General features: G+C 42.3%; 1 protein-coding gene across 2 annotated transcripts; it reads right to left on the reverse strand.

Annotated features, from left to right (window-relative positions):
• Positions 1-613: 613 nt before the first annotated feature.
• On the reverse strand, positions 614-27,530 carry ZCCHC4 (zinc finger CCHC-type containing 4). 2 transcript variants are annotated; one of them, XM_053404189.1, is made up of 13 exons: positions 27,369-27,530; positions 13,373-13,491; positions 11,446-11,532; positions 8,808-9,079; positions 7,666-7,746; positions 6,919-6,991; positions 4,090-4,240; positions 3,684-3,784; positions 2,591-2,712; positions 2,331-2,406; positions 1,971-2,022; positions 1,190-1,346; positions 614-1,041 (listed from the first exon to the last, which is right to left on the reverse strand). In XM_053404189.1, exons 1-13 carry the CDS (start codon positions 27,445-27,447, stop codon positions 891-893), a joined length of 1,521 nt encoding a protein of 506 aa, XP_053260164.1. In that variant the 5' UTR covers positions 27,448-27,530; the 3' UTR covers positions 614-890. The 2 variants fall into 2 exon arrangements, with proteins under 2 accessions (XP_053260164.1, XP_053260165.1); XM_053404190.1 differs by having other exon boundaries at positions 614-990; positions 27,369-27,529.

Consider the following 27,530-nt stretch of genomic DNA (forward strand, 5'->3'; position numbering starts at 1 on the left):
AATTTGTGAGCAAGTCCTTCCTAGCCTGTGAACCTTCCACCCCATCGTAAATGGATAATAAAGCTACCTCTGGACTTTTGGTCAGCTTTAAACCAGTGATTGCTGTTATCTCCTTAAACACCCTTTGCCAAAAAATTGTACATATTTACACCCCCACCATATGTGAACATAATTCCCGGTTTCCTGGCATCCAACATAACACCAAATATTCATTGTTTATTTGATTTAATCTGACTGGTGTTAAATACCATCTCCAAACTAATATATATATATATTTATTCTATGCAAGTAGATAAATAGGTACTGCTGCAGCGGTGTTTCCATGCGCTTTGGTTTCTGTCACGGTATCCTGTTGCGCCAGAAGCAGTTTTGTCATGCTGGCCACGACTCGGAAAGCTGTCTGTGGACAAACGCCGTCTCTCTCGGCCTGAAAGCGAGATGAGCGCCGCAAATCCCATAGTCGCCTTAACCATCCAGGGGTCCTTTACCCTTTACCTCTTGCAATTCTTGATGTGCATCCTACTGCCTTGCTAGCTGCTTTGAAATATACTTTTTAGTAAGACATGAGCACAGTCGTTGAAGTCTCCGGAAAGGTAAGGCAACAAAGACAAAGTTTCGTTTTGCAAAAATATATTAATATTTATAAAATATTAACTCAGTTACATTGTTGTGCATTGTTGAAAGCGTGTATACACACAGTGTGCTAAAAAGACTGTAATATTGAGATATATATATATATTTCCACACATTTAGCGCATCAGCAAGAGTTGGTGTTTTGGTGACATTTGCAGAGTTGCAAAATATGGCCTCCGATTCAGTCAGATATTCAGTATCCAGATTAATATTTGGAGAACACTGAATGAAGGACTCGTGCAAACGTAGCCCATAATTTATACTGCACTTCTCATCTTCTTTCCACTTGTCATTTTCGTAGCATTCACATCCACCACCACCTTCTTCTTCTTTTTTTGCCTTGACTTTTTCCCGCCTCTGCAAAGCAAGGCAAATAATCTTGAGCGCTGCATTTTCAGATCTATAAAACTGGAAATGTGAATTGCAATAAATCGCTGCCAGAGGGAAGATATGAAGAAGGGATGTTTGGAATCCCTCCCCTTAAAAATATATATTCAGAACCTTTATGGATGTTGACACTGTAAGTACACAGTAGATAATGGTAGGATTAACTTACTGGTGTATTCTCCTAACCACATGTAGATTAGGGCATGTGGCGCGTTTATGGTCTGTCGCTCCACAAATGAAGCATCCCGTCTCAGATCCAGCGTCAGTATTCTTACAAGAGTGACTCGGCAGAGCACAGCGACCACAAACGCTGCAATGAATCCAAGCTGTGAAGGGCGGGAAAAGTAACAATGAAAATGTGTAAGTTGTTAAATTCTGTGAGAATTCCAGCCACTGGGATCATTTCCTGCAACCCTTAAGGGGAATACAGTGGTATCTCGGGTTACATACGCTTCAGGTTACATACGCTTCAGGCTACAGACTCCGCTAACCCAGAAATAGTGCTTCAAGTTAAGAACTTTGCTTCAGAATGAGAACAGAAATCGTGCACTGGCAGCGCGGCAGCAGCAGGAGGCCCCATTAGCTAAAGTGGTGCTTCAGGTTAAGAACAGTTTCAGGTTAAGTACGGACCTCCAGAACGAATTAAGTACTTAACCCGAGGTACCACTGTACCCTGTTCAGGTCTCTAGCCAGCCAAGGAAAGAATGGGCAACCAAATTCAAAAGGAGCCATGTTCTTCCACAACACAGAAGAAAACTCGGGTGTAGACTCATAAAATTGGAAGGGACCCCAGGGTCATCTAGTCCAACCCCCTGTCGAAGTCCCTTATTGATTAAGGCTATTTGTTTAGAGTGTCTTGTTGAGTATAGCTGCTTAACATTATTAATAGTTTGAGCTTGATCTTTTTATTGCAAATTTTATGGTAAAAAGTGATCATTTGTAATACTTACAGGGTTTTACACATTTTTTGCAAAGGGAACAATGTGTCCATCGTCTCCCATCCTATTTGAAAAATAAAAATAAAAGTTGTATATAGTTTAAAAATGGAAAAATTTAGCGCTTCAGTTTTTAATTCCCCCCCCCTCCTGCTTTAATACAAATGTCCCCTTTTTCCTTGCACACATGGCATATCTTCCTTGACTAGAAGAGCAAAATTTTATTTTCTTTCTCGGTATTCCTCTTACAGGCCACATTGTTAGAAAGAAATGTGCTAATCCAAAGTGGGCAAGTCACACAAAAATGCTATTCTGCAAGATACGTACTAAAGTTTAGGACCAAGTCTTGCTAAAACTCTTTCTAAACACACTTACTTTTGATGTGCATGAATCACAGATTTCACAGTGCTGGTTGTCTGAGCTAACGTACCGCTGGCAGATGGAGCAAAACCTGGCAAACCCAGAAAAAAACAATTAAAATTCTTAGTCTGCTGTAAGGAATATTCACGATACAGTGCTACAATTAAGTAAACAGATTTCTCAATAGGCCACGCAAACACTTTGTAAACACAATTTTTTTATAAAGTAAAATTCAAAAACCTTTTAGCTCCACTCAGGTTAAACAAAATCTGTACCTGTATCCTTCTTCCACAGGAAGCACTATCAAACGTGGTGAAATGTCGGTAAATATACGAACTGGGGACTGTTTACGACCTGTCTTTCCGTGTTTATAAAGGGCATGATTATCATAGTCCACCTAGAAAATAAAAGACAACAGAGGAGTTGAAACACACTGAAAAGCTTTTATCAGCTAAATTCCAAGTCAGGAAAGAGACCTCATGTACATTTTTAATCTATTCTTTACCTATGCTTATAATATTTAGAAGTCCAGTTCCCCAAAGACAAGAAAAGAGCAAGATTAGGGTGCCACTATTTTCAAATTTCAGTCCCATCAGTAGCTCCACTGAAAAGCCTGTCTAGAATGATAACGTGTGTGACTTTGGAGAGAGTGTAATATTCTGTATATCAGTAGTCTTCAGCCTTTTCAGAGGCTGGATCCACCTTTACCCCAAAATTATTGTTGGGACAATTTTTTCAAAAAAAATTACAATGCATTTTTATAGTGGGTTCTTAAAGACCAATGCTCTACATTGTCTCCTGTTGCAGCACAAAAAGCATCAGTCAGAGCAGGAAATTCAAAGAGCTCTGACAATGGGTTTCATCTCATCCTAGCCAACACAAAGTACTGTATTTTCTGGCGTATAAGACTACTTTTTAACCTAGGAAAATCTTCTCAAAAGTCGGGGGTCATCTTATACGCTGGCTACAGCAGCAGCTCCTGCAGCAACTCCCCACCAAAGGATAAAACGACAGCAAATTAAATCAGAGGACACCAAGCTCTCTAGATGAAGCAGAAATACGCTTGAAAATTGGCCCCAGAAGCCCCCGGCCACTGGGAAGTGGAGCGGAATTCCGAGCCGGACTGGAGACTGGTTTTTTAAATTTTTATTTGGTGTGCATTGGAAGAGGGGTAGTCTTATACGGCAAGTATATCCCAAACTCTATATTTTAACTGGAAAAGTTGGGGTGTTGTCTTATACGCCCAGTCGTCTTATACGCCGGAAAATACAGTAAATTACCAGAGTCCATATCCACCATGAAATGACTAGCTTTAGAAAAAGGAATGCTTTTTTTAAACTTCACAATACCACTTCTCTGGGCCCATACCTGATAATCCAGCATACTGAAATTTGGAAAAAATTCAAGAATGCGCGACTCAAAGAAGTATGGAAATATCCAAAGTATGGGTAAGTTATTGTCGGCAGGATCTAGGAAAGCAAAGGGAATAAAAAATGTACTTTTCATCACATAAAGGAACAGATAATAAAAATCCACAAGCACTGCCTGACAGCACATAAACCTGTAAACAGTTTTGTAATGGCTGTTGTCCCTTGTTCTTCAGATAAAGCTTTAACGGATGAGTCTGCCAATTAAAGTTTGCAGCCCACTGCAAATGGCAAATATTGCCTGCGTTGTTGCATTCTATTTGTCCAGCAAAGATATACCAGTTGGAATTAGAAAAGCTGCATTCATTTTTCTAATATCAAATGGATTGGAAATCAGAAATAGTTACCTGCACCTCTTGTTTGTCTCCACATTGCAATCAGCCTTTTGAAACTAAAAGCCAAAGCTTCAACCAAACCTCCAAAGGGAGGATCAGTCACCATGATGACGTCTTTCCCATTGTCCTCCTGCAAGAACTTCTCACATATCTTATAAGCAGCCTGCAAGAGATCAGAGACAACTTCCATTTCAAACTAAGTGGTGATCTGTCAGTTAACCTATAGGAATCACTCAGTCTGCAGCTTCTAGATGCTGCAGAATTGTAATCTCAGAAGTAGTGAAAAACGTTTCTAAGGCATGAATTTAAAAGTATGATATCCCTATACATTCTAAAGGTAAAGGGACCCCTGACCGTTAGGTCCAGTCGTGGACGACTCTGGGGTTGCAGCGCTCATCTCGCTTTAGTGGCTGAGGGAGCCAGAGTACAGCTTCTGGGTCATGTGACCAGCATGACTAAGCCGCTACTGGCGAACCAGAGCAGCGCACGGAAACGTGTTTACCTTCCCGCCAAAGCAGTACCTATTTATCTACTTGCACTTTGACGTGCTTTCAAACTGCTAGGTTGGCAGGAGCAGGGACCAAGCAACGGGAGCTCACCCCATCGGGGGGGATTCAAACCGCTGACCTTCTGATCAGCAAGCCCTAGGCTCTGGTGTAAGCATAGGGATGCGGGTGGCGCTGTGGTCTAAACCACAGAGCTGAGGGCTTGCTGATCGGAAGGTCGGCGGTTCAAATCCCCATGACGGGGTGAGCTCCCATTGCTCGGTCCCAGCTCCTACCAACCTAGCAGTTTGAAAGCACGTCAAAGTGCAAGTAGATAAATAGGTACCGCTCCGGCGGGAAGGTAAACGGCGTTTCCATGCACTGCTCTGGTTTTGCCAGAAGCAGCTTAGGCATGCTGGCCACATGACCCGAGAAAACTGTCTACAGACAAATGCCGGCTCCCTCAGCCTATAGAGTGAGATGAGCGCCGCAACCCCAGAGTCATCCGCGACTGGAATAAATGGTCAGGGGTTCCTTTACCTTTTTATGTATAAGCATAAATAATGGCTCTCTAGCGTGACAGCAGTCATGAAATTAAAAGATGCCTGCTTAAAAAGCAGAGACATCACCTTGCCAACAAAGGTCCGTATAGTTAAAGTTATGGTTTTCCCAGAAGTGATGTATGGAAGTGAGAGCTGGACCATAAAGAAGGTTGATCACCGAAGAATTGATGCTTTTGAATTATGGTGCTGGAGGAGACTCTTGAGAGTCCCATGGACTGCAAGAAGATCAAACCTATCCATTCTGAAGGAAATCAGCCCTGAGTGCTCTCTGGAAGGACAGATCCTGAAGCTGAGGCTCCAATACTTTGGCCACCTCATGAGAAGAGAAGACTCCCTGGAAAAGACCCTGATGTTGGGAAAGATGGAGGGCACAAGGAGAAGGGGACAACAGAGGACGAGATGGTTGGACAGTGTTCTCAAAGTTTGGTCAAACTCAACATGAGTTTGACCAAACTGCGGGAGGCAGTGGAAGACAGGAGTGCCTGGCATGCTCTGGTCCATGGGGTCACAAAGAGTCGGACACGACTACCGTATTTTTCGCACCATAGGACGCACTTTTCCCCCTCCAAAAATGAAGGGGAAATGTGTGTGCGTCCTATGGTGCGAATGCAGGCTTTCGCTGAAGCCTGGAGAGTGAGAGGGGTCGGTGCGCACCGACCCCTCACGCTCTCCAGGCTTCGCACACCTCTCTGCAAGCAGCGGGAGCCCAGCGCTGGGCTCCCACTGCTTGCGGAGAGTTGCCTGCATGCTCAGGCCTGCGCGCGCTGAGCTCAGCGCGTCCAGGCTTCGCAGACCTCTCAGCAAGCTGTGGGAGCGCTCCCACGGCTTGCAGAGAGCTGCCTGTTTGGGAGCTGGGGTCGGGGGAAGCTCAAGCTTTCCCCGCCCCAGCCCCGCGCCTGGGGGGGAAATAATTTCCCCCCCTTTATTTCCCCCCCAAAAAACTGGGTGCGCCCTATGGTCCGGTGCGCCCTATGGTGCGAGAAATACGGTAAACAACTAAACAACAACAAAGCATGTGGAATAATTTTATCTGTTTTACACCCGCATTTTATTTGAGAGATATTCTTGCGCTGTATTTTTCTTAAAACATTTAAGCTGCAATTCTATACATGCCAACCTAGAAATAAGCCCCACTGAACTCAGTTGGGCTTCCTTCTGAGTAGCCATGTACAGGGCTGCACCTTGATGAGACAGGAGAAAATTGGAAAGAACAAGCAAATGTCTGTCGCATTGACTATGCAAGTCTTTGAATCCCCAATGAGCAGGTCCCCACACAAAAGACCACCTCTTTCCATATGAACCTACCCGGACCCAGAGATCATCTTCCGAGGCCCTTCTTCGTGTGCCTCCTCCTCGAGAGGTCCGGAGGGTGGCAACACGAGAACAGGGCCTTCTCTGCAGTGGCTCCCTGTCTGTGGAATGCTCTCCCCAGGGAAGTTCGCCTGGCACCTTCATTGTACACCTTTAGGTGATAGGCAAAAACGTTCCTTTTCAAATAGGCCTTTGGCTGAACCGATTTACATCCTATGCCCTTTTAAAATGTGGTTTTTTTGGGGGGGCTATTGGGCTGTTGTTTTATTTTTATTAGGTATCTTGTAGTTTTATATCTTGATTTTATTCTGTGAACCGCCCTGAGACCCCCCCGGTATAGAGCGGTATACAAATTCAATAAATAAAATAAATAACAATAAATATCTGCTTAGCTCCTAATGTTCATTCAAAGAAATGAGAGAAGTGCTAGATTCCGCAAGTAGTATTCAGAAAAAAATTCCCAGTATTTGGCTAGGCCTTACCTCTCCAGCAAAGAAATGGTGGTTAAACATGTTGTAATGGCAGAAGTCCTTCTCTGTATAAAACTGAGAGTACCTGTAAATTAATATTTCCCATTATATTCAAAAAAGAAAAGAAAAGAAGTCTGCAAAAATCGACTTGTTGCCTCAAGCCAGCATGTGAAATGGCCTCAGTTTCCTGTCTTCTCTGCCCTTAAAAGTTGCCACCTACATTTCCATCAGATTCCTCTTTCTTAGTGCCTTGTCATAGAACCACATATTTATAGAATTGGAAGGGCCCAGGAATCTCAACACGTGGGCTCCCATCCAATTTGAAACCACACCAGACCCTGCTTAGCTTTGCAGATGTGCTAGCGCTTCTATTGCTGTATCGCTATGACTTTCTGCCCATCTTTTCTCCCTTCCCCTGACCTACAGCTACCTCTTCACTTCTCTATTCCTGCTCCTACGGTCCATGTGACATTCTTAAAAGAGGCGACCATTTCCCCATATCTCATAGATCAAGTCTACATCTACACAGCAGAGGGGAATAATCATTTATACTGAGTCGCAGCCAACTGCTGCGCAAAGCAAAAGAATGCCCATTATCAAAGTTGGTTGTTCGACAGATTGCACAAGAAGAATCAGTTGTTTCGCAACAAGCTGCTGCTAGCACAACTGTTGCATTTCATTCCATTTTTGCACAGCCTTTAAATAAGCTTTGTGGTGGTTTTGATCAGAGGGGGGAAATAACTTTTAATAAAAGCTTACCTGAAATCAATATCTAACAAAAGGCTCTTAATGCAGATTTCCTGATCCTGCGATGTTTGGAATTCGATGAATTCATGCAGCCTGGAAAGATTAACATGAACCATTTAAATGTAAAATACGTGAATATCAAGACAATACACAATGATACAGAATGTTCTATTTAAACATACAAGGAAGCCACCTATTCCCCCCCCCCCAAATAAAGCCATGAATCCCATGACTATATAAGTAACAGGGTACAAGCAATTCTTTATGTAACTGGAGGGATACGTAAGCGGAGGTACGACTGTACCATCCTTTTAAGGTTTTGTTTCATTAGCATCCAACACTGAATGTGGGAACATCCAGTGGGCTCTGCTAAAGCTTCTGGCAAGCATCCAAAGCCACTTTTCCATTACTCAAGAGAAGGAAGTGCTATTTACTTCAGTGAAGTTGTTTTAGAAATAAGTCACAATCCCTTATCTGTTTAAGCAACACCAAATGCCTCAAGACTAAGCCTTTTAGAACCCTAAAGGTAAAGGAAAAGGGACCCCTGACCATTAGGTCCAGTCGTGACCGACTCTGGGGTTGCGGCACACATCTCGCTCTATAGGCCGAGGGAGCCGGCATGCAGTTTCCGGGTCATGTGGCCAGCATGACTAAGCCACTTCTGGCAAATCAGAGCAACGCATGGAAACACCGTTTACCTTCCCACCAGAGCGGTACCTATTTATCTACTTGCACTTTGACATGCTTTCAAACTGCTAGGTTGGCAGGAGCAGGGACCAAGCAACAGGAGCTCACCCCATCGCGGGGATTCGAACCGCCGACCTTCTGATCGGCAAGTCCTAGGCTCTGTGGTTTAACCCACAGCGCCACCTGCATCCCGTTTTGAACCCTAAGAGGTACCAATTTCCAGGTCCCACTGGGACCAAATACAGTGGTACATGCGGTTGCGCACGGGATCCATTCCGGAGCTCGGGTCGGATCCTGAGGAACTCACAACCAGAGGTGTTCTGCACATGCACGCGGTGCGTAGAGCGCTTGTGCGCATGCGGCGAAACCTGGAAAAATACTTCTGGGTTTGCCATGTTCGCCTCCTGAAAGATACGCAACCAGAGGGGTGCGTATCCAGGGGTACCACTGTATACTCACTGACTTACCTTGGGGTGCCAACACAAAGCACCCTTTTAAAACCCAGCGTAGTGATAAGGTCCAGCAGGAACTGGCAGCTTCTCTCGGTGAACAGGTATTGTGCGTTTGTCTTCTTATTCTCCAAAGGGATGAGGAGCTGGCTGGGCCTTTTCAGATGGGCAACAGAGACGTCACTAAGGACCTGATGGCCCAGGTGTCTTCCCCACTCTGATGGCAACAGCAGCAGCTGGCATTCTCTGCAAAACCTCCGTTCTGACTGTGGCAACGCTACATACTCCTTGTACCTTATATTTGAACACAAATTGGAAATCCGTCACAGATCAATTTCAATTTATTTACGGCTATTAGCCCATAAAGTATGTACAAACATAAAAACACAGAGGCATAAAGGCCGATATATCCGACAACAGAAGGTGAACACCACGATGCAAGGGTGGGTCAGTGAGCAGAGCCAAATGACAGCTTGGGGCCAGGAGAGCTCCAGGGGACGGATCACAGAAAAAGGAAAACTGAAGACGAGATCCGACATGCACTCTCATCATAACAGTCCGATTAGTTTTGATGTTTTTGTTGTTTTTTGGTGGTTTTTGTGTGTGAGATAACCGCATTCAGGAATCTCGCCACCTGCAGAGTTACAGAAGGATCTGTATCCTGCAAAAGCAGTGCGGCGTGTGACTCAACAGGCCTGCCAACCAAGCGCAGTAAAGCAGGACCCAGGAATTTAGTCCTGGCTATGCTATGTAGGGGACAGTTGAACATTATATGTGGAAGAGATTCAACAGTTTTCCCGTCACACACGCATAGCGGAGACACCAAACCCTTGGAAAATCTGTGGCTCAGCAGGTTCGATGGAAGGACATTGAACCTTGCACGAATAAATGCAAGTCGGTCACAGAGCTGTAACGGCATTTGATTGCCTTCGTCCTCTGGTAGCCTCACCTCCAACTCCTTACGCTAAGAGTGTCTCAGGGGTAGGCAACCTAAGGCCTGGGGGCCAGATCCGGCCCAATCGCCTTCTCAATCCGGCCTGCGGACAGTCCAGGAATCAGCGTGTTTTTACATGAGTAGAATGTGTCCTTTTATTTAAAATGCATCTCTGGGTTATTTGTGGGGCCTGCCTGGTGTTTTTGCATGAGTAGAATGTGTGCTTTTATTTAAAATGCATCTCTGGGTTATTTGTGGGGCAGAGGAATTCATTCATTTCTCCCAAAAAAATATAGTCTGGACCACCACATGGTCTGAGGGACGGTCCACGGCTGGAAAAGGTTGCTGACCCCTGATATAGATGAACTCTGCTTCTGCATGCCAAACTTGTTAAACTTCTTTGAGGGGAGCCGGTGATCTACGAGTGATCTACCACAGACATTCAGTGATCTACTGGGTAGATCACGATCTACCCGTTGGACGTCCCTGGTCTAAGATAAAATTATATGGAAATGATATATCAATGGTATCTAACACCGAGGAAGTTGGCAAAAATGCATAAATCTAAATCAAATAAGAGTTGGAAATGTAATGAGAAAGAAGGTTCTTTCTATCACATGTGACGGCCTTATAGTAAGGTCAAAGCTTACTGGGAAATGATATATAATGAAATAAAAAGGATGTTTAAAATAACCTTTGTAAAAAACTCAGAAGCTTTTCTTTTGGGAATTATAGGGACAGAACTACCTAAAATGTATAGAAACTTATTCATGTATGCGACTACAGCAGCAAGAATGTTACTTGCCCCAAAATGGAAAGAAGCAGAAGTCCCAGTAAAGGAAGAATGGATACAAAAATTTATGGAATACAGTGGTGCCTCGCAAGACGAAACTAATTCGTTCCGCGAGTTTTGTCGTCTTGCGATTTTTTCCGTCTTGCGAAGCACGGTGTCGGGAAAGTTTTGGAAAAGCTTCAAAAATCACCAAAGTCTTTAAAAACCTCAAAAAAGGCTACCACACCGCGTTCTATGAGTTGCTCCTCGAAGTCAAGTCGCAACTGTATTAACGGTGTTAAGAAAAAGGAAACAAACTTGCAAGACGTTTTCGTCTTGCGAAGCAGCTCAAAAAACAAAAAACCCTTTCGTCTAGCGAGTTTTTTGTCTTGCGAGGCATTCGTCTTGTGAGGTACCACTGTATGCAGAAATGGCAAAACTGACCAGAAGAATAAGAAATCAAGAAAACATTTTTTTATATATATAAAAGAATGGAAACGGTTTATTGAATATTTACAGTTAAATTATAAACAGATAAAAACATGGGCAGGATTATTGTAACAACCTGCAGCTTTATAAGAGCATGTATTTAAAGAAGATGAATAAATGAGCAAATTAAGTTCATTTGGATATGCAGAAGGTATTGAAAATAAATTTAAGGAACTGCAGAAAGAGGGGGATGGAAGTCGAGTTTTGATATGTCAAAATGAATGTAAAACTAGTGAAATGTATGAACCTAGTGAAATGTATAAAACTAGTGAAATGGATAAACTTGAAAAGTACAAATAAATAAACAAAAGATTCCCTGGAGCAAAGAAGGGGAAATTCCTTTCTGCAAGGAGAAATCTCTTGCACTAGGCAGTACAGGAACAGCAGATACTACCCATGGTTTTGTGTTTTTTTAAAAAAAGGAATACTGATTCATTCAAATAAAAATAATAATTGTATAGGTACCTCTCTACATTATCTCTGTGAGATAATAATGGTTGATGGCGTTGGTTGTAAATTTCCCGTGCTGAAAGTCTAGCTTCTGATACCTGAGGAAAACGTGTATGAAATATACGTAGAAATTCAATATTTACATATTTACAATACATACAATATTTATCACAAACAGATACGGTTTTTGAGAATTCAGTCTGGCTCAAGTTTCAAATTTTTCTCTCAGAATCTATGGCCCACTCAGAAATTTTAAAAATCCAAATTTTGTTTCATAGTAGTCCTCAGTACTACATACTTAAGTATTTGCTTCATTTGGGAAGAAGAAGTACTGGGTTGTTTTTGCTTTTATTTTGATTATGTATTTTGTGGCTTTGTATTCTGATTTTATCCTGTGAACCGCCCTGAGACCTGCGGGTATAGGGTGGTATACAAATTTAATTTAATAATAATAACAATAATAATAATGCAAAATGTGGATTTTTTGCTAAATGACTGAAACATGAATGCAGATGTGCACATTCACTCTGGTTCTCTCTTCTAAAATCTTCAGCCGATTTCCCCATTTTCTCCCCTTCTTTTATGTCCATCTCTGCCAATGACATACAGCTTAAAAAAACACACCACTGAGTAATGCTTTTTTCCTGGGGGTACGCATACTCCGTAACATTTTGTGAATCTAAGTTTGACCTCATTGAGGGGCAGTATTTCAATATGAGTAGAAAAATGAGAATACCCCTAAACATTTTTTTTAGGAAAAAAGCACTGCCACTGAGTATTCTTTAGAGTACCTAGTTCTCATATGGACACACTACTATAGTATGAATTCCTGCGGTTCTGCAAGATACTAAACTGTCCAGCTGTACTGGTGAAGAAAATTCCAGCAATATGTAGATACCAATATATAAAGGTACCAGCTATATATCACACCTTAATATTTATGAGGAAGTCTCTTATGAGTTGGATCCAGAATGCAATCCTAATCCCATTTAAAATTGAGCTGTTCTTAATGCGTTGAGAAGACCTGTTGAAATCAGTGAGATGAATCAGTCCTGCCTACTTTAAATCACATTGATTTCAATCAGGGTGGATAAAAATCAATGATTTTCTTTTAAAAATTCAAAAAAATGGATTTTTAAAAAAATTTAAATTGGATTTTTAAAATAAAATGCTTTTGGAGGGAAGATCTTTCTAAAGATAGTTTTCTATTTTAGTTACATTATAGTCCAAAGGCTATTCATCAGGAAATAAGGATTTGTTTTAAGTTTTTCTTGTGTGCTAAAACTCAGTCTAAGTTTAAAAATAAAATATAAAATTAACTACATAAGTTAACAAACATGGATACATATGCTATAATGTTATTGTTTTAGTTAAATAAATTGTTATTAAGGAAATGATTATTTTTCTCTTTCCAATAAAATACAGCAGAAAAGTTCTCCAACTATAAACAGTTAACTTATTAAACCTCACAATAATTTCATAATTATCTGTAGGTATTTCTAATAGTATAACTGTAAAAACTGCTCTGAAAATTTATTATTCCAAAAATGAAACCTTCATCTGGTTGTAAATATTAAGATTATACCATCAATAATGAGTCTTTCTGTAAAAACAAAAATGATTTAAATCAAGTCTTACTGACTAGTGATTTAAATCGTGATTTAAACTGATTTATTTTGAATCAAATCCACCCGGATTTCAATGGGTCTAAGTATGATTGTATCTGGATCTAACCCTACGATTCCACTCCTTAGCAAGCCCTTTGCTCACCAGAACTCTACAAACTGAGAATACAAACGACAGTTAAATACTGTGTGTGCTTAATCCTCTAACGGAAATCAATGCAATTTAAGGGTGTTCAAATTTGGTGTTTGGACAACGTTCTTGAGGATTAAATGTATCAACCGTACTGTTAAAACCTTTATTCTTTCGGTATACCTTTTCATCTTCCCACTGAAAAAAGTTACAGTCTCTTCTTTCTCTGCAAGCAGAGCAAGCGTAAAATCTTCTTCCCTCTTCTTTCCCTCGAACAATCTTTGCAAACAGAAGGGTGGGGCCTAAAAGAGAAAAGCATTGAAAGATCTATATTCCGAAAACACTGGAATTATTTTTTTCTGGGGGGGGGGGGATAATAGAATCTTCCAACAAGCAATTGCAATAGTCAATGTTTGAGACTGATAACAAAAATGAACTTAAGGTGACGCCCCAATGAATCAGGTACAGCTTGTTCCCACTTAAGTCATTGAAATATAGGCCCTTAACTAAAAAATAGTGCATTATTCTTAAAAGATTAAGTGCATCAAAGGAAGAATTTCAAGATCTCACTTGACCTGTCAGCAATCTTTGGGGGATACTGGCAAGGGAGAAAGTATTTAGAAGAAACTGACTGAAATTGGGGGAAATCGGGTCTTCCCTTAAAGAGGGCATGTATTGCAGTGAGACCTGGAAACCGAAACCCTGTGTTGTGGGTGGGTACGATTGGTCAACCACAACACCCGATTGGTAGGTCCCTCGTAAAGGTGAAGGTAAAGGGACCCCTGACCATTAGGTCCAGCCGTGACCGACTCTGGGGTTGTGGCACTCATCTTGCTTTATTGGCCGAGGGAGCTTCCGGGTCATGTGGCCAGCATGACTAAGCCGCATCTGGCAAACCAGAGCAGTGCACGGAAACGCCGTTTACCTTCCCGCCAGAGCTATTTATCTACCTATTTATCTACTTGCACTTTGACGTGCTTTTGAACTGCTAGGTGGGCAGGAGCAGGGACTGAGCAACGGGAGCTCACCCCGTCACGGGGATTCGAACCGCCAACCTTCTGATCAGCAAGTCCTAGGCTCTGTGGTATAACCCACAGCGCCACCCGTGTCCCTCGTAGCTGGGTGCAATCTGGCCAATGGGACGCAATCCAAACTGTTCAAGGGACCTATTTATACCCATGCACGTGACCCAGCGCTTCCTCTTTCGGCATGTGCATTTGGAACACCCGCCCACTTCTCCCTATATTTAGGGCTTTGCACTTGACCTTGCTATGCCGTCATGTGTTGTCTGTCGTTGGGACAGGGGCACGACAGGAATTTTCCCCACTTGGCTGATTGGCCATTGCCATTTGGGTTTCGCCTGCCACGTAGCAAATCGTCACAGCTTGTAAGGTTGTGGATAGGCTCTGGTTCAGGTGATAGGGATGGGAGAACGCCATCTCTATGTGAAGGGTATTCCGTTAAAGGATCCAGGGACTCGATAGTTTGGTCAACCCCTGAGAGGGGGTTGTGCCCGTGCCTGAGTCCAGGTAGACATTTGGGTGGCGGAGATAGTCTGTTCCCAGCTTTCCACTTATCCAGGTGTTCACCCTATGCTGACCTATGCTGGAACCCTGGTCAGCGCTACATGCATAGCAGGGAGCTGGTCGAACCAGAGCTTATGCAACCACTCACTTTTTGTAATCAATAAAGTTGTGGCCTAAATTCTGCCAAAAACCAAATTTTGAGTCAAGTGTGAATTTATTTAGGGGGAGGTTTCTGGGTCTGAACACGCAAATTTAAGGCCTGCACTAATATACTGAGCAGGGTGGGAATAAAGGTTCCATATGTTGGTGTATTCCAAAAATAAACTTGAACTGATCCTTGAAACAAGTCTGCTTAGCAACGAGAATTCTCCCCGGCAACAGGTTCTTTATCTGGGCATGTCTGAGGGAAGAGAGAGCCTGTCTCTCTGTCCACATGGCTGCAGGGAACAGAGAGGATTAAAATCTATATAGTTCTTTTTATTTTTTATGTAGACCAGTAGTGATATAGAGTTATGCAACTTGTAATATAAATAAAACTTTGGAGAAAACCAGCACTTAATCTGAAACAGAAGCAAAAACTTCCAACTTCTTTCTCACAGCCATGCCAGTAGGATGGGGACTGTTTGAGACTGAATCTAAATTATGGGTCCAAACAAACGAAGGGCCGGCGGCCGGATCGGGCCCAATTCCCTTCCCAATCCGGCCCGCGGACAGTCTGGGAATCAGTGTGTTTTTACATGTGTAGAATGTATCCTTTTATTTAAAATGCATCTCTGGGTTATTTGTGGGGCATAGGAATTCGTTCATTTCCCCCCCAAAATATAGCTTGGCCCCCCACAAGGTCTAAAGTGGACCGGCTCCCTGCTGAAAAGGTTTGCTGACTCCTGATCTAAATCAACCCAATATTTAAAGAGTAGTCCTGGCAGGTTCTTCACTTGTGTTCGAAATGCAGTTTCCCACTGGCTTTGCAATTCATTGGATATAAGTACATTCTTTTGGCACATCGAACGCTGTATCTTCATTTTAAAAATATAGATATATTAATTTAAACGTTCATGCTTTGCCCTTTTTTTCAAAAAAAGAAGTGCTTAGAATAGAAGCAAAAGTGCCCTGAGGATGGTATAAGGCAAGGCTCAGTAAAATTTTTCAGCAGGGGGCCGGTCCACTGTCCTTCTGACCTTGTGGGGGGCCGGACTATATTCTGACAAAAAAAATGAACAAATTCCTCTGCCCCACAAATAACTCAGAGATGCATTTTAAATAAAAGCACACATTCTCCTGATGTAAAAACACCAGGCAGGCCCCACAAATAACCCAGAGATGCATTTTAAATAAAAGCACACATTCTCCTGATGTAAAAACACCAGGCAGGCCCCACAAATAACCCAGAGATGCATTTTAAATAAAAGCACACATTCTCCTCATGTAAAAACACCAGGCAGGCCCCACAAATAACCCAGAGATGCATTTTAAATAAAAGCACACATTCTACTCATGTAAACACATGCTGATTCCCGGACCGTCCGCAGGCCGGACTGAGAAGGCGATTGGGCCGGATCCGGCCCACAGGCCTTAGTTTGCCTACCCATGGTAGAAGGGTAGGAATCATAGACTGAATAATTTGTACCCTTATCCACAGTCAGTTTGGGCTGCAAACTAGCAGAACTGCCTCTCCCTGCCCCAGAGCACAACCCCAGAGCAATACTTGATATGCCCCTATTTCCCCGTTAGGGGATGCAGGTGGCGCTGTAGGTTAAACCACAGAGCCCAGGACTTGCTGATCAGAAGGTCGGCGGTTCGAACCCCCACGACGGGGTGAGCACCCGTTGCTCGGTCCCTGCTCCTGCCAACCTAGCAGTTCGAAAGCGCGAAGTGCAAGTAGATAAATAGGTACCGCTCCGGCGGGAAGGTAAACGGCGTTTCCGTGCACTGCTCTGGTTCACCAGAGGCGGCTTAGTCATGCTGGCCACATGACCCGGAAGCTGTACGACAGCTCCCTCGGCCAATAAAGCGAGATGAGTGCCGACTTCCGGGTTAGCGCCAGCGCTGAATGGCGGATTTCTCCCGGAGCTCCGGGAGAGATCTGCTTCGCGGGTTCGGGTCCCGTAGCTCACGGCGGAGCAAGGACCCCTAAAAGTCACAGGCGCGTAGCCTGTGAACCGGAGACTCGGCGGGCACCTTTGCCCCCCCCCCCGACGTTGTGAAATAGCCTTTTTAAAGGCTATAGATCAGCGGAGGGTGCGTGGAGCGGTGCTGAGAGTCGCTTTCACCCAGCCTGCGAAGCGAAGCCGCGTCGCCATTAGCGGAGAGCGCTGACTTCTTCTGAAGATTTTGGATTAAAAAAGAGCAACTTTCCGTGAGTAGGATTGAGCTTGCATTAATAATTGGACACTAAAACTAAAGAAATTGGGCACCGAGACGGATAAGCATTAAAAAGGAAGTCTGCTTTCCGTCCTGCAGCAAGATTAAAGCGAAAGGCATTTAAGCTGTAACTTTTGACAGGAGAGTTTATGAGCCAAGAAACCCAACACCAAGTAAAGAACTCCCCCCCCAGAAGGCAGGAGGGGGGGGAAAGAAGATTTTAAAGGGATTCCCTGCCTGTTTTTAAAGGAGATTGAACTGTTTACCGCTGCTCATCTACCTGGGGGTCGGACTGCCGGAGGAAAGGAACCGGCTAAGGACAGTCGTTACAAAAAAGGTTAGAAAGTAACTGTAATATAGACTCTGGCTACTCTCAACTTGAAACATCGTATTTTGCTATATAGTAAGTTACTTGCAGGACACTATTGATTTGGATCTTTTACAAAGAAAGGGACTTGGAGGGCTTTTGCCTTTTGGAAGTGTGGGAACAACTTAAAGTTTAAGAACTGACTTTACGCCCTCTAGAGGATTTGGACAGTTTCAGCAACAAGTGGAATTTAAAACCTGAGAACTTTTATCTTTTGACAGCTTAAGAGTGTGGGAATGACCTTGAATGAAAGACTTTGTTATGGCAGATGGTAAACAGAAAGAAGATTCACAAGAAACGACTTTGAGATCTGGTAGACAATACAAAGTTGATCTTTCTATGCAAAGAAGGGCCTCTGTATCAGGGGCCTCGGGAACTGCAGCTGTCACAAAGGCAAAAGTGAAAACAATGTCTTCTGAAGAAGCGTTTGCAAAGGCATTGGGAAAAATAAATGACTCTCTGGAGGAATTAAAGAAGCAAGGTGCTGAAACAAATAAGAAAATTGAAGAAATCTCTGGGAAAATTGACTTAAATACTAAAAGCATAACTGACCTCGGGAATAAAGTGAACTCTAATGCAGAAGTAATTGGGAAACTATTGGAAGATTCATCTACAACACGAAAGATAGCTGAGGAAGCCAAGGAAATTGCTACTGCTGTTGAAGGGAAACTTCCACCGGTGTACAGGAAACTGGATGAGTATGAACTGACACTTTCTATGCAGGATATGCAACGCAAGGAGAAGAACTTAAGGATTAGACTTGTGCCGGAAAAGGAAGGAGACAACTTGGTGGATTACTTGACAAAAGAGTTTTCTGACTTCTGGAAGCAAGATTTGAAAGAAGAAGAGTTCAAAATAGAGAGTGCATTTAGGTTGGGAATAAGGCAGAGGAAGAATAGACCCAGAGATTGCTTGATAACTCTAAGATCCAAAGAAGAGAGAGATAAAATATTGAACCTGCACTACCAAACAACCCTTCGAATCGAAGATTTTCATATTGAGATCTTTAAAGATATTCCCAAAAGTATTTTGGATGCAAGAGGTCCTTACAAGGATTTGGTGACACTACTGAAGAGGAACTACATACTATTCAGGTGGGAGTTTCCCCAAGGCCTGTCTTTTAAATACAAGGGGAAGAAAAGAAGAATAAAAACAGTGAGTGATAAAGACAAGTTCCTGGGAGAACACGAAGAAGACCTACAGAAAGAGACCTATCCAGGAGAAGGACATCCTTCAAGACTAGATACGGACACAGAACCACCGACAAAGGACGAACAACAACTGGGAGCTGTAGGAGGAATTAAATAACCCCATCATGGCTTTGCAACTTCTAACCTGGAATTGTAATGGTCTAAACAATCCCCGAAAAAGGAAAAATATATTTCATGCTTTAAAGAAAGACCAATTGGACTTGATTTGTCTACAAGAGACCCACGTAACAAGAGCACACAGAAAACTATTAATAAATAAGAGATTGGGACAAGAATTTATATCTTCAGACAAAGTAAAAAAAAGAGGAGTGGTGATCTACGCAAAGGAAAATCTGCAGCCGAAACAATTTTTTAAAGATGACCAAGGAAGATATCTGGCAATTGAAATTCAATTTCAAGGAGAAAAACTTTTGATAGTGGGGATATACGCACCAAATGAAGGGAAAGCAGAATTTTTTAAGAAGTTGCATGAGACTTTAATGGACTATATGGATTATAAACTAATTATGATGGGAGACATGAATGGAGTAGTTTCAACAAATATGGACAAAGCACAAAGACAGGTAGTTACAAAAGATGGAAGACTACCAAAAACTTTTTTTGAAATGACTGACAATATGGATTTGATAGACATCTGGAGAACAAAACACCCATTAGAGAGAGAGGGAACCTTCTTTTCTGAAGCCAAAATGACATGGACTCGGATTGACCAAATTTGGGTGACTAGCAACATGGCGTCGAACATAAAGAAAGTGGAAATCTGCCCAAAAACTCTCTCCGACCATAACGCAGTAAAGATGGTGATGAAGCAAACAACAACTGGCTCCTTCAGATGGAGAATGAATGACACCTTATTCAGAGACGAGGAGATCTGTAAAAAGGCCCAAAAAACTTTGAAGGATTATTTTGAAATTAATCTAAGATCTAAAGTAGAAAAAAGAATAATATGGGACGCAAGTAAAGCCGTGATGAGAGGGTTTTTGATACAACAAAATACATTAAAGAAAAGAAAGCAAAATGAGAGGAAAGAGAAAATTCTGGAAAAGATAAAGGAAGGGGAAAGGAAACTAAGATTGAAGCCAAAATCGCAAGTGGTTTTAAGAGAAATTAAACTGTACCAAACACAATATATGGAACTGATGAATCAAGAAATAGAATGGAAAATTAAACAAATGAGACAAAAGACCTTTGAATCTGCAGATAAATGTGGCAAGTTACTGGCTTGGCAAATAAAGAAGAGACAAAAACTCAACACGGTAACAAATTTAGAAGTGGAGGGAAAGAACATATGCAACCCAGTGGAAATTAGGAACTGTTTCCAGAGCTACTTTAGACAATTGTATACACAAGGGCCGCAGAAAGATAAAGACATACAACAATTCCTCGAGAAAAATGGGCTGAAAAAGATTTCTCAGGAAAGTAAGACAATTTTGAACCAGGAGATATCAGCACAGGAAATAGAAGATGCCATTCAAAACATGACGTTGGGCAAATCACCTGGACCGGATGGATTGACTTCCAAATACTACAAAGTTTTGAAGGAAGGGCTTATACAACCTTTGAAGGAAGTCTGCAATGAGATCATGGAGGGGAGAAGGGCACCCGATACGTGGAGAGAGGCCTACATTACACTTATACCAAAGACAGAGACTGAAAAGACTCAACTTAAGAACTACCGACCCATCTCCTTACTAAATGTGGATTACAAAATCTTTGCTGATGTTTTAGCAAAGAGACTGAAAAGAGTTTTGATGGAGGAGATTCATGGGGACCAGGCGGGCTTTCTCCCGAAAAGGCATTTGTCGGACAATGTAAGGAATATAATTGACATTTTGGAGAAGTTGGAAGTGAATATAAACACTAAGGCTGTTTTGATATTTGTGGACGCCGAGAAAGCCTTTGACAATATTTCTTGGAGCTTCATGTTGAAGAACCTCCGGGGGATGGGGGTAGGCCAAGGGTTTGAAAATGGTATAGGTGCAATATATTCTGAACAGAAAGCAAAATTAATTGTAAATAATGTGGTAACAGAAGAGTTTAAGATTGAAAAAGGGACACGTCAGGGGTGCCCTATCTCCCCATTACTTTTTATTTCGGTCCTGGAGGTTTTGCTTAATATGATTAGGAAGGACCAGTTGGTGAAAGGGGTTCAGGTCGGAGTTAAACAATATAAATTGAGAGCATTTGCAGATGATCTAGTACTTACTTTACAGGAGCCAGAAGCTAGTACGAAAAGAGTTTTAGAGATAATTCAAGAGTTTGGCCAATTGGCAGGATTTAAACTGAATAAGTCAAAGACTAAGGTATTGGAGAAAAATTTAACACAGATTGAAAAAGAAAGGTTTCAGAATGAGACGGGGTTGACTGTGGTTAAAAAAGTGAAATATCTGGGTGTGAATATGACAGCTAAGAATGTGAACCTATTTAAAGACAATTATGAAAAAACTTGGACAGAAGTGAAAAAAGATCTGGAGATCTGGTCAAATCTGAAGCTTTCCTTGTTAGGTCGAATTGCAGTTATAAAAATGAATGTATTGCCAAGAATGTTGTTTTTGTTTCAAGCATTACAAATAATGGATAAAATGGACTGTTTCAAGAAGTGGCAGAAAGATATATCTAAATTTGTCTGGCAGGGCAAGAAGCCCAGAATAAAATTTAAGATATTAACGGATTCAAAGGAAAGAGGGGGGTTTGCCCTGCCAGACTTTAAATTGTACTATGAAGCGGCAGCTTTCTGCTGGCTAAAAGAATGGCTGCTTCTTGAAAACACAGACATTTTGGATTTGGAAGGATTTAACAATATTTTTGGGTGGCATGCATATTTGTGGTATGACAAGGTTAAAGCGCATAAAAGTTTCAAAAATCATATTGTCAGGAAAGCACTATTAAATGTCTGGGTTAGATATAAGGACTTGCTGGAAAATAAGACTCCAAGATGGCTATCACCAATGGAAGCTAAGGCAGTTAAAAAGCTAAATATGGAGTCGAAATGGCCAAGATATTGGGAAATTTTGGAAAAGGAAGGGGACAAATTGAGATTGCAGAGTTTTGAAAAACTAAAAGGGAAGGTGAGAGATTGGTTACATTATCATCAAATAAATGAAGTGTTTAAATTAGACAGTAAAATAGGCTTCCAGGTGGAAAAATCAAAATTAGAGACTGAACTGTTAGAATCCAGTACTAAGAATTTGTCAAAAATGTATGATCTGCTGCTGAAATGGAATACACAAGATGAAATGGTAAAATCAAGTATGATTAAATGGGCTCAGGACATTGGTCATAACATCATGTTTGCTGATTGGGAAAAGTTGTGGACCACCGGGTTGAAGTTTACGGCGTGTAATGCCTTAAGAGAAAATATAATGAAAATGATTTATAGGTGGTACATAACCCCAGTCAAGCTTGCAAAGATCTACCACTTGCCTGACAATAAATGTTGGAAATGTAAGGAAAAGGAAGGTACATTCTTTCACCTCTGGTGGACGTGCCCGAAGATTAAGGCATTCTGGGAAATGATTTACAATGAACTGAAAAAGGTATTTAAATATACTTTCCCCAAGAAACCAGAGGCCTTTCTCTTGGGTATTGTCGGCCAGGGGGTGTTAAAGACAGATACAACTTTTTTTATGTATGCTACAACAGCAGCTAGAATACTTATTGCAAAGTACTGGAAGACACAGGATCTACCCACACTGGAAGAATGGCAGATGAAGGTGATGGACTACATGGGTCTGGCAGAAATGACGAGCAGAATCCGAAACCAGGGAAGAGAAGCGGCGGAAGAAGAATGGAAAAAGTTCAAGGACTATTTAAAGAAATACTACAAACTTAATGACAGTTAAAATGATGTTGGATTAAAATAAATGGTTACTATTAGTAATGGTTAAGACAAAGAGAATAAGGATGATTAACATAAATTTATAGTAAAATAAGGGAAGATTCGCTGAATAATTATAAGAATTTGGAATACAGAAACGGGAGGCAAGAGGAAGTCGAGGAAGAAAGGTTAAAGAAATTAGGATATGAAATGGTACCTGTTTTTTGTTCTGTTATTGTTTGTTGTTTGTTTATGTATGTTTTGTCTGTATTAATATAAAAATTGTTTAATAAAAATATTATAAAAATAAAAAATAAAAATAAAGCGAGATGAGTGCCACAACCCCAGAGTCGGTCACGACTAGACCTAATGGTCAGGGGTCCCTTTACCTATTTCCCCTTTGAAGGAGTCTTAATAATTTTTTGTTAAACCTTCAGATTACCATCTAGGAGCAGAGGAGGATCTCAAGAGGTTTAATCATCTCTATGGTGGAACAGAAGCATCTTGGCTAAAGTGCGCAGTTTCAAAGCTTTAACAGTTTCTTAGCATTTTCTTAAAGCAGTTTCTTAGCATTTTCTTAAAGCGATAGGCTATCCATTTGGGGGCCCTTGGGGACCTTACCACAAGGAGAACCTCCAAAAAAAGCACACTGTGGAGGAGAGTTTCCTGGCTCCCACTCAAAGAAGAATTCAAGCTCAGGTTGCAGTATCTACCCAAATCTTTAACGCTCAGATCTGTGTGATACATGGGCAAAATGCCATAAAAAGTCACAGCAGGTGATACACACAGCCAAGCAAACAAAGACATTGATCCAGGAATGACACATACCCCAGTTTAGGAGCTAACTCCTCTTGAGCCCCCCAAAAATATATATATATATTTGAGGGGGACAGTACCCCCCAAAAAAGTTGATGGGCATTGCCATTTAAATGGTATGTGTGCCATGTCATGTGACTATGTAGGGCAGGGCTTACCGCCCCCTCCCAATATTTTATTCAAGTTGGCACCCCAACAACCTTGTTATTAGGGAGTGGGGTGGGCACTAATTTCTCACCCATGCGCAATGATCCTATGCTGAAAATCAACACATTTGTATCCACTGTATTAATGCGCCGAGGGACTTTTTTATGTGCCATTATGACCAACAGGTGGTGGAAGAAGCGAACCAGATTCTAGTGAGTGATACTGTCCCTGGCTATAATACTGGTTTTAGCCCTCTCACTGGTCAGAGCTGAAGTTGTTATTTGCAACTTTAAAAAGAGATACAATTTTTCACTTGTGATCTCCGTAGTTGACAATTTTAAATGTTGCTTGGGGAGAGAGAGATCTTAATTCAGTAACTCCCTAAAAAGTGTTAGGAGAGGCGATACATTTTAAATTAAAAGGAAACTGAAAGAAAAACAGAAGACCAACAAAGAATTAATCCTAATAAAACAGGGAGAGTGAATTGTGGACAGATGATGGACTTTGAGAAAGCCCCCAAAAGGAAACTTAGCCAAGCAAAATTTAAACTGAAAACTGATAAAAATACCAAGATGAAGATTTTAAGGAGCATCAAGAAAAACAGAAATACCTGATGACTAGAAAAGCCAAGGGAAAATGAAGACAAATGAAAGGACGTGAGGGACGAAATCAAGTTTATTTACTGTATTTTTTGCTCTATAAGACTCACTTTTCCCCTCCTAAAAAGTAAGGGGAAGTGTGTGTGCGCCTTATGGAGTGAATGCAGGCTGCGCAGCTATCCCAGAAGCCAGAACAGCAAGAGGGATTGCTGCTTTCACTGCATAGCGATCCCTCTTGCTGTTCTGGCTTCTGGGATTCAGAATATTTTTTTTCTTGTTTTCCTCCTCCAAAAAAATAGGTGCGTCTTATGGTCTGGTGCGTCTTATAGAGCGAAAAATACGGTACCTTTCAACCAACAAGTCTTTGGATGTAAAAAGGAGTACAGGAAAGGGTAGGCGGATATGAAGTCTTCTTCAAGCAGAGTGAAGAATAAATACAGAAAATAGAAGGCTTTTCTTTTAAAAGGCAACTGGAGAAGCCATTTCATAATGGCTGGGGTTTCTGTTGCCGAAGCTAGAAAAAGCAAGATTGGGAAGATTTTAGCACAGGTAAGAGTTAGAAGTGAGAAGGCCATGGGGATCCATGTTCGGGCTGGACGATGGGGGTGGAGACACTCCGTTAGGTATACTAGACCAAGTTTAGGACTTTAAAGGTCAGCACCAACACTTTGAATTGTGCTCGGAAACGCACTGGGAGCCAATGCAGATCTCTCAGAACCGGTGTTATGTGGTCCCAGCGGCCACTCCCAGTCACCAGTCTAGCTGCCGCATTCTGGATTAATTGCAGTTTCCGGGTCACCTTCAAAGGTAGCCCCACATAGAGCGCACTGCAGTAGTCCAAGTGGGAGATAACTAGCTTCTTCAACTTCAGTCCTTCAGATGTTTTTGGCGTACAACTCCCATGATCCCTAACTAGCAGGACCAGTGGTCAGGGATGCTGGGAATTGTAGTCTCAAAACATCTGGAGGGCCGAGGTTGAGGAAGCCTGTTCTACTCCTTGAAAGCCATATTATAAATAAAATGAAGTTCTGCCCATTAGCGAAGGAGCTTATCCATAGTCCCTAAGAAGCTATCACAAAATGGCCTCAAAGCATTTTTGACAACAAGGCAACCTGAGCTAACACGAAATTAAAAGGAACTATGTTGTCTTCTCCCCTTCTACTTTGCTCTTTATCACATGCACAGCCTTCTTTCCCGCTGGATCCCCCTGCCCTTCTCACTTCTAAGTCTTACCTGTGTTAAAATCTTCCCAATCTTCCCAAATCTATATATTTGGGAGGGGGCTCAAGAGGAGTTAGCTCCTAAACTGGGGTATGTGTCATTCCTGGATCAATGTCTTTGTTTGCTTGGCTGTGTGTAGCACCTGCTGTGCCTTTTTATGGCATTTTGCCCATGTATCACACAGATCTGAGCATTAAAGATTTGGGTAGACCCTGCAACCTGAGCTTGAATTCTTTTCGGTCTTACCTGTGTTAAACTCTTCCCAATCTTGGTTTTTCTAACTTCAGATGTTTTTGGCCAACAACTCCCATGATCCCTAGCTAGCAGGACCAGTGGTCAGGGATGCTGGGAATTGTAGTCTCAAATCATCCAGAGGGCCAAGTTTGAGGAAGCCTGCTCTACCCTACCTCGCAGGGCTGTTGTAAGCAGGAAACGGGGAGGTGCAAAGCTGAAGGTTAAGCCGCCTTGGTGAAAAGCTTCTGGGAGATGATATATAATGAGATGAAAAAAATGTTGAAATATACATTTATAAAGAAACCAGAAGCATTCTTATTGGGCATTGTAGGAAGTGATATAAATAGAAAGGAATGTAAGCTGTTCTTATATGCAACAACGGCAGCAAGAACGTTATTGGCCCAAATATGGAAGCAAGAAGAATTACTGACGAAAGAAGGAGGATGAAATTAATGGACTATGCAGAATTGGACAAACTAACAGGAAGGATTCGAAATCAGCTGGACTAGAAATTCACTGAAGACTGGAGTAAATTTACAGATTATTTGAAAAGTGTTTGTGGTGACCAGACTACGTTTGTAGGTTTGCAAGAAGTTTTGTGAGGAGTATTATGGGAATTATTGCAAAAATGGATAAGGGGGAGGAGGATTAGTTATGATAATTAAAGGGAATAAGAACTTAAGAAATGCATAAGAAGTGGTTAAAATGGTGGATCATCAGAGGTGCTGAGGGAAGTCCAAAAAAAGATTTTATAAATGATGAAGTTTTGTGGTATGTATGATAATTTATATGTTAAAATTAATAAAAATTATTATTAAAAAATAAGGTTAAGCTGCTTTGAGCTCCTGGGGAGGAAAGGCAGGGTGCAAAGGCGACAATTATATGGATAGGCAAGATTTGCCAGGGGTGGGGGAAGAAAGCGGAAGAAAAGTGGGATGCAGCATGCAGCCATCGTTAAAGATGGGGAGAAATAATAATAATAATATAATAATAATTTATTATTTATACCCCGCCCATCTAGCTGAGTTTCCCCAGCCACCCTGGGCGGCTCCCAATCAAGTTACAATACAGCGTTAAATATTAAAAACTTCCCTGAACAGGGCTGCCTTCAGATGTCTTTTAAACATAGGATAGCTGCTTATTTCCTTCACATCTGAAGGGAGGGCGTTGCACAGGGCGGGCGCCACTACTGAGAAGGCCCCGTGTCTGGTTCCCTGTAACCTCACTTCTCGCAATGAGGGAACCGCCAGAAGGCCCTCAATGCTGGATCTCAGTGTCCGGGCTGAACGATGGGGGTGGAGACGCTCCTTCAGGTATACAGGACCGAGGCAGTTTAGGGCTTTAAAGGTCAGCACCAACACTTTGAATTGTGCTCGGAAACGTACTGGGAGCCAATGCAGATCTTTCAGGACTGGTGTTATGTGGTCCTGGCAGCCACTCCCAGTCACCAGTCTACCTGCCACATTCTGGATTTGTTGCAGTTTCCGGGTCACCTTCAAAGGTAGCCCCACGTAGAGCGAGATGCAGTAGTCCAAGCGGGAGATAACTAGCTTCCTCAAGCTCGGCCCTCCAGATGTTTTTGGCCTACAACTCCCATGATCCCTAGCTAGCCGGACCAGTGGCCAAGGATGCTGGGAACTGTAGTCTTAAATCATTTGGAGGGCCGAGTTTGAGGAAGCCTGCTCTAGCCTACCTCGCAGGGCTGTTGCAAGGAGGAAACGGGGAGGCGCAAAGCTGAAGCTTAAGCCGCCTTTAGCGCCTAGGGAGGAAAGGCGGGGTGCAAAGGCGACAATTATATGGACAGGCGAGATTTGAAAGCGGAAGAAAAGTGGGGTGCAGCATACAGCCATCGTTAAAGATGGGGAGAAAGGGCGACTCACCGTGAGGGCAGCGGGGAGCTGGGCTGGAGGGGTCCCGATCCAGCACCACCGCCACCCCGGGGCGCTGCCCGTCCTCCATCGTAGCTTCCCCCCGGGTGGCTCTTCCTCTCCCCAATTGCAGGCGGAGCCAAATGCAAATGGCCGACAAGCGGCTGATCCCTC

Source organism: Podarcis raffonei, chromosome 9 (genome assembly GCF_027172205.1).
Source record: "Podarcis raffonei isolate rPodRaf1 chromosome 9, rPodRaf1.pri, whole genome shotgun sequence".
Lineage (NCBI taxonomy): Eukaryota > Metazoa > Chordata > Lepidosauria > Squamata > Lacertidae > Podarcis > Podarcis raffonei.